Source organism: Rhinopithecus roxellana, chromosome 7, assembly GCF_007565055.1.
Source record: "Rhinopithecus roxellana isolate Shanxi Qingling chromosome 7, ASM756505v1, whole genome shotgun sequence".
Taxonomy (NCBI): domain Eukaryota; kingdom Metazoa; phylum Chordata; class Mammalia; order Primates; family Cercopithecidae; genus Rhinopithecus; species Rhinopithecus roxellana.
In genome coordinates this window covers 32,293,000-32,300,880 of record NC_044555.1, presented here as the reverse complement: position 1 = coordinate 32,300,880, position 7,881 = coordinate 32,293,000, and the positions used below count along the sequence as shown (strand labels likewise).

At 42.3% G+C, this 7,881-nt stretch overlaps 1 protein-coding gene across 1 annotated transcript; it reads right to left on the bottom strand.

Annotated features, from left to right (window-relative positions):
• Positions 1-4,850: 4,850 nt before the first annotated feature.
• Positions 4,851-5,723, bottom strand: PPP1R2C (PPP1R2C family member C). The gene has a single exon (XM_010381112.2). It carries the CDS (start codon positions 5,571-5,573, stop codon positions 4,956-4,958), a length of 618 nt encoding a protein of 205 aa, XP_010379414.2. The 5' UTR covers positions 5,574-5,723; the 3' UTR covers positions 4,851-4,955.
• Positions 5,724-7,881: the final 2,158 nt, after the last annotated feature.

Below are 7,881 nucleotides of genomic sequence, written 5' to 3'. Positions count from 1 at the left end.
AACCTTGCCTATAATAGGAAGCAGTTGGACTAAAGGGTCTTTAAGGTCTTTTCCAGCTCTAAAAGTTTTATGTTGCTATTAAAGTCAATAGTAATTAATAAAGGGAGTTCAGAAGGAAAAAAAGAATCAGAAACACTGCCAATATAAAAGTGTCATGTGTTACTATAAATAACTGAATGTGGTTCTTACCTGTGGTCTGGATTCACGAGACAAAATTAATTCCTTTCTTTTATAAACTTGGCTATGTCCTAGAAGTTTCAATGCATTTTAAAATTAAAATGGAGATTGGCTTTCCATCTAAATCCTGCCTGCTGTCCTCCCATTTCATCTCCTACTTTGCAGACTTAGTGATGATGAAAACACCAAGGACATCCTCAAAGAGAAGGTTATTTGAAGCAGCTGCCACTCAAGCCTTGCCCTTTGGGACTGTCATCTTTTCACTTTGTCTTCACCTGTGCCCCTCACAGCTCATGGAGCTAAAACTTGAGGAACCTCAGGGAACAAGCTGTATTTGAGTAGGTAAATTATAGAGGAATTATAGAACACAATCTGACAGGAGGAAAAACTGCTCAAGTGCAACCTCTCAGTTCTGTTCTACAACATCTGTTGAGTATAAGGCACTGTGCTTGGAGATGTCAGACACATAGGCACAGCTCCTATCTCCAAGAGGCCCTCAGTCCAGTGGGAAAAGAGAGATAGATTCAGAAATGTCACAGAAACGATTGGTTTAACAGATGTAGAGAAAATGTGTGCAGATGAGAAGAATAGCTGTCACTTACTGAGTACTTACCAAAAGCCATGTGTTTTACTAGCACTTTTTTATTTAATCATTTCAACAACCAGAAATGGAAGGTATTGTTGTTATTATCCTCATTTGATTATAAGGCAACAGGCTCAAAGAGGTGAAATGCTTTGCCTCAAGTGACTCAACTAATATATGGCAGAGCTTGAATTCAAATCTAGATCTTTTTGACTTCAAATCCTTCACTGTCATTTACTGTACTTTTCTGCCTCCCCCAAGGCAGACACCCACAATTCTGACTTAGAAGTTTGCGGGATGAATTATACTGAACGTGGAAGACTGATTGAGACATGCAATAAAAATAGGAAGACATATATTCTGGATAAAAGGAATAGCCCAAACAAAACTGAAGATATGGAAAAGTCCCAGGACTTCATGGGTGGCAGTGGGAATGCCAACTATACTAGTGCTGGGAGGAGCACAGTGTATAGCAAGGTGTGGAGGAGGGACTACAGAAAGGGTTGCATTGGAGGGATAGGAACAGACTGAGTATAACTGTGATTTCCATCTAGCAGCATACCTGTGAAAGTTTCTCAACAAATCTTTGTGCAGTTCTGACATTCAACGTAATGTATTTTTGCAAAATTGTATACACATCACACACACACACGCGTGCGCACGCACACACACACACACATAAGAAGTGAGATCTGTCCCATAGAGTTGAGCTCGGCTAATTAGAAAGTTATATTGTAAAGCAGTGGTTCTCAAACTTGAACGTCAGTCAGGCACGGTGGCTCATGCCTGTAATCTCAGCACTTTGGGAGGCTGAGGTGGGCAGATCACCTGAGGTCAGGAGTTTGAGACCAGCCTGGTCAACATGGTGAAACCCCATCTCTACTAAAAATATAAAAATTAGCCACGCATGGTGTCGCACGCCTGTAATCCCAGCCACTCCGGGGGCTGAGGTAGGAGAATCCCTTGAACCTGGGAGGCAGAGGTTGCAGTGAGCCGAGATGGCGCCATTGCACTCCAGCCTGGGTGACAGAGTGAGAATCCATCTGTAAGAAAAAAAAAAAATTTGAAAGTCCAGAAAAATCCCCTGGAAAGCTTGTTAAAGCATAGAACGCTAGGCCTTAACCATAGAGATGCTGAATCAGTAGGTCTGGGACGCAGTCTGAGAATCAGGACTTTTAAACAGCTTCTGGGTGATGCTTATGCAGCCAGTCTGGGGGCCACACTGCATGGAATTGATGTAGAGCAGGGTGTGACTCTACTGTGAGTGCAAGGTAAGAGGTTCAGCACTTGAAAATTATAGCCATAAGCTTCCTGTAACCCAAGTCACACATTTGTGCTCCTCTCTCCATCTTTGTCCCTCTAGGCTGTTCCGTTTCAAGCCCTACCCTGCAGCGATAGTGGTCTTTCAAAAACATGAGTCTGATCATGTCACTATTCTGTTCAAAAATGTTGGTGGCTCCCATTGCCTTTGTGTGGCATGTGAAACCTTTCATAGCCTTTCTTACCTCTTCAGTCCTATGCATTCTCCCATATAGAACACCTTGTAGCTCCCCAAAGGAACTACATCTCCTTACCTACATCTGAAATGCTAACTTCTATGAGTCTACCTCTCATCACTTGGTTAAATTTCATGTCTCTTCCAAGTCTTATCCTCTATATCAATTCCAAGTAAAGGCCTTTCAAGACCTTAAGTGATGTCCCTTGAGGACCTCTGTAAAGCACTCTTGCACAGTATAGAAATGACCTGGTGACATGGCTGAGCCCTCCCATCCATAAACTGGTATCTCCTTGAAGGCAGGCACGGAGCCTTGGCACCTAGTATATAAACAATTTAATAATTTATAACATGATGTTATGTGAGATCTGGCAAAAATAAAACATTATGTCTCTTCTTCCTAGAGCAAAGGATTGTATGCTTTCTTAGAGCCTGAGTTACCATGATAAAAACTCGCTCACAAATAGCATGAGAACATGACAACATGCCATTAGTAACCCAGAAGAAGCTGTATGTGTTTTATATTTTTTTATTCTGGGCTTTACAAACCACAAAAGCAACTGTTTTGCCTCCACAAAGAACATATTTTTAACAGCATACTTTCCCAAAAGAACACTCCTCCCTCTGTTGCATTTTGATCTATCCTGATTTAATTTAAAGTTTGAAGATGGGGTCTGACCTTATCTATCAGTGGCTGAGCTGTTGTCTCATGGAAATGCAGTTTGAAACTCATTAATAGGGTAGCCTGTATATTATAACTTAGAAGCTCTGGGTTATCACTGATGCTTGCAATTGCTATGGAAACCGGGTTTATATGCACCTTTCAAAGAGTCTGCTTTAAAACAGGGGAAAAAAAAGATGAAGAAAAAGAAGGCTTCGTGAAAGAATAAGATATTTCGTACCCAGCATGCATAAGCAGGTTCAGTGATGCAAAAATGCTCTGCCTACACAATGATAAAAACAATTTTTTATCTTTTTCAGGAGTTAATAATGTATAGCCTTGTCTTAGAGAACTGTGTTTATACTGGTAGAGAAGAATGCTCAAGGCAGCTTTTCCCGGTGCCCACACGTAGACACACAAACACAGACACACACCCACGATTTTCAGTTTTCCTCAGACTTTTTGCAATCTGCATTCTTAAATCCTCCAAAGGCCTCTGTATATGCAGCTTTGGCTGCTAAAGCCCACCCAGTGTGGACTGACTGAGAGCTCAGTCTCTTCTGCTACCCCTTGAATATGTATTGAATGTTGCATCCTGTCTCATGGGCTGAATTTTTCAATTATAAAACGATAGTGCTAATTTGATCAAGTTTCTTATTAAAAATTATCGGATGTATTCCTCCCCAAATTTGGGTTTTGGAGGCTTCATCCCTCATCACCTTGCCCACATTTCTCCCTAATAACCTAAGTGTGGTACTGTGTTAGGTAAAAAATAGTGTATCATCTTGTGGAAAATGATTCTTTAGACACACCTCCCCCACCATGTAGAACCATGTGTTATTCCCTCCAGTGTTTTCATCTGCTTATCTCCCCACTTGTGAGTCATCTATGATTTTCCCTTATCACTTCTGCAACCCCATTCCTCCCCTAACTCTAGCCAAATGTGAGCTGGGTTGCCTTCTCTTCTGAGCAAGAACAGGTCACGAGGGCTGAGCTTTCTGTCTTCACCTTTAGACAGAAGAAACTTGAAAGAAGAACGCATCTGCAGGCAGCTGTTCACTCCACAGGCATCTGGAAACCACTTCTTTGCATTCAAATAGTTATGCAACCCCACATGTTGGAAGGCTGAAGAGACCACAATACTCAAAATGAAAATGACACTGTTGCAACACATAGAATATCTGAGAGAAGAAAGGGTTTCTAATGTCTTGACTATCTATGATATTCCATAAAGTTAAGGGATTGGATATGCATGGGCTGGGAGGACTGAGGAACAAAGGATAGAGGTTAAGGTAGGTATGAAAAGGGACTACTAACTACTTTAGAATTTGAAAAAACTATTGATACCAAATTTGCCCACCCTCTGTACAAAAAACAAAACAGACACTGGTGCAACTTTAACCTGATAATGCATGAAAAATGGCTATTTTTGATGAGAAAAACTTCAGTTATTTCCTTGTAAACACAAAGAAAATTAAGAGAAATTGTAAAGTTACTATAAGAAAATTCAACAATAACTCTTATAATATATTCCCTCTCAATTAAACAGCAAATCACCCTAAAGTGTTTTTCAGCCTGAATATTTATCAGCCTAGATAATCTACTTTACCAATTATGTTTTGCATTTTTAACAAAACTTTTTCTACAAAAGTTAGTACAACTAGAAGTGAATATAAATTAGTCCTCTTTCAAGCCTTTAACATATTAAAAAGCTATAGAATACATACATTAATCCATAGTTTTATAAAAGGAATATGGTTTTATAAAATTAAAAGCAATATCAGGATCTGTATTTGTGTTAAATAATTACAATAACATCAAGCAGGCATTTCCCACTTAATCTATTACTCTCTAAGATTATCATTCAATTCTGCATTACAATTTAAGTAATTTAGTACTCGACGCATGCGCTACAGAAAACAAGAAGCAGTGTATTACAGTAACAAGGTTTGTATTTCACAAACAATTGCAACGGTGAAGCAGATATCTTCTAAGCGTTGCATATTCACAAACAATTGCAAGGGTGAAGCCGGTGTCTTCTAAGGGTCGCATGACTGGATTTGCAGTCCACCGCCTAGAGGAGCTTCCTCTGATTCTTCCGCAGCAGTCTTTTCTTCATTCGTGGCTTGTGGCCTTTCTTCGTTTTCATCGTCTTCACTTTGTAGGTCGTTCCACATTAATTGTCTAGCTAATTTGATGTTCAATTCTTCGTTGTAGTGAAGCCTTCTTCTTATTTCGAACTGCCGCTTTTTCTCCTGTTTCTGGAGGAGGATTTTTCTCATGTAGGCCTCGTTGCTCTCTTGCTCCTCCACCTCACAGCTGTGGTCCGCAGCATCAGTGGCGGCCACGGCTTCCTTTCCTTCGACACCACGCACTGAATCTTCTCCTTCGACATCGCGCACTGAATCTTCCTCATTATCTTGCACATTCATGTAGGAAGTGCCGGGCTCATTTGCCTTCATTAAATCGTAATCTCTGTACGTTGCGCGGTGAGTCGCAAGGATGCTTGATTCGTCCCACTTCTGGGATTTCTTTCTCTTCACCTCTTGAATAATCCCTCCAGACTGCTGACCGGAAGTCGCCACCGAGGAACCCGACGAGCTTTTGTTTTTCAGGATCCCCTTGATGGGCCGGTGCGAGGAGGTAGAGGCTGACATCTTACGGAGAGAAGGGCTGCGAGAGAGTTGGGCCGCTGAGCAGCCGTCCGCCGCCCTCCAGTCTGAAACCGCAGCGCCGTCTGCCTGGGCAACAGGTCCCAACGCCCTAGTTAAAGCACCAGGGCCCTGGTGTCACAATGGGCGCTGTGTATGACGTCACAATGGTCGCCGCCTCCGCCACCGCCACCGTTACCGCTACCGTTACAGCTACCGTTGCTTTTGCCGTTGCTGCTGGCTTTACCGCTGACGTTACCGCCTCGTGGCCCATGCTAACGTCATTTTTTTTTCTCCCTTTTAACGGAAAATAAGGTAGGAAATACCCTTTGGTTGCACTTGGAAAGGGGAAGCATTGTTTTAGAAACTTCTATACACCCTGACTGCCCACAGGAAAGCTATGTTAAATATTTCTCACTGTGGGTCACTGTCAAAACTTTGAAAGCCACGACTTTGGTTGGAAAGATGAGAGAGGCCTCAGCTAGAAGGTGATGACCTTCTGCTTCTCCCTCCTGTGCCCATCCACACTCTCCCTCCACCACACATACATTAGTCCTCCTCTCCTCTCCCTGTCTTGGTGAATGACCCCAACATAGAGCCAATTATATCAGCTGGGAATCTGCGTGTCCTCCTCAGCCCCTTCACGTTGCCCATTCTCCAATCCAGCCCTCAGATGTGACCTAAATATTTCAAGAGGCTCATTTGATCTCTTCTGCCACCACCCTGTTTCAAATCACCATTTTCTCTTATGCAACTTCACTCACAGTCATTGAACTGGGCCCCCAATATCTCCTCCTGCTGCTGTCCAATCCCTTATCCACCCTCAAAACACCCATCAGATCTTCTTCTCTCTTTCAAACCCTTCAATGGCTGCCCACTGTTCTTGACATAAAGACCCAAATTCAGAAGAGGCTGAAAAACAGCTGTTATGATCTGCTCAGTTTACTCAGGCATCTATCTGGAATCTTCTCCCCTTAAATTCTTCCCACTCTACCTCCAGCTTTCTATCCTGATCTTCCAATTATGGGAGCATTCATGAACCTTCCCGTCCAAGAATTTTTTTTTTTTCCAGGTTCTTCGTGCAGCCTGGAGCACCCTTTCAGATTTCAGTTCAATCATCATTGACTTTCAGGGGCCATTTCCTGACCCCCAACAGCAAATAGACCTCCCTTTGCTTTCATGGCGTCTCTTATTCTCTGTGACAGCATTTGGAGTCATTTGTAATTTCTTATCTGTGTACACTAAATGACAAACATCAAAAGTAAAAGGAAGTGACAAAGACTCTCTCCTTTGACCAAACTTTAATCAGGCTCCTCTAAGCCCTCTGCTTGACTAGGCCTAAACTTGGGCTTGTAGAATCCAGTTTGAGCAAGAATCTTACTAAGTTAATTTAGTGAAAATTCCCCACCACTGATATCTGACCTCCCTGAATAGCTGATCAAATTCCTCATGCCCAACACTAGATATCTTGTCACCCTGTTGAGTTAGTTTAGCAAGAATCCCCCTTAGCCCTGATGTTTCCTTTCAGTAATTTTCCATTCACTGAGTCTCTATTCTGCCTTTTACCTGTTCTTGTCGGAGTGGGAGTCAATGCCAATTTTATTCCCCTACTGCAAGACTGACCCCATTGCAGTGGTCCCTGTACCTACTGTGATAGTCCTTCATGGAATAGAGTCTTTCTTACCATCTTTAACAAGTGTCATGAATAATTTTTTTAACAGTTATGTTGGCTGTGACTCAGATAAGATCAGATTCACCATTGGACCCCTGGAGCTCTCATCCTGAAGTATGCACCTTTGAAACCTTTGTCTTCACTCTTGACTGACTGATCAGGAATCCATTGGTAAGCCCAATTCTTGAGCCAGTGTTCCAGATGGCAGTCTGTTGAAGCATGGTGAGGATATGTTTTGATTCTTGTGATTCTGAGTATACTCTCTGAAGCTGGGTTAGAGTCCGAAGCTTTTTATGAAAGGCACCTGAGTTTCCTGCACTCCAGCCTGGGTGACAGAATGAGACCCTGTCTCAAAAAAAGAAGAAGAAAAAGAAAGAGAAAGAGAGAAAGAAGGCACCTGTTGGGCTGGAAGTCTTTCTTCCTGGCTCTTTGTTTGGAGTGGAGTTACATGTATTCTCTAATTCCTGGGCCTGGTCCTGGCTAGAAAATTCTTCCTGTCTCCCACCCTTATTTAATTACTTCCTGGCTCCCTGGCCTGTAATATTTTCCTGACTCTTTTCTTTCAAGTGAGGATCCACTCCACAACTACTGGGCTGGAAATTTTATTTTTTTCTGGCTGTTTGTGAGGCCTCTCTTTATGGA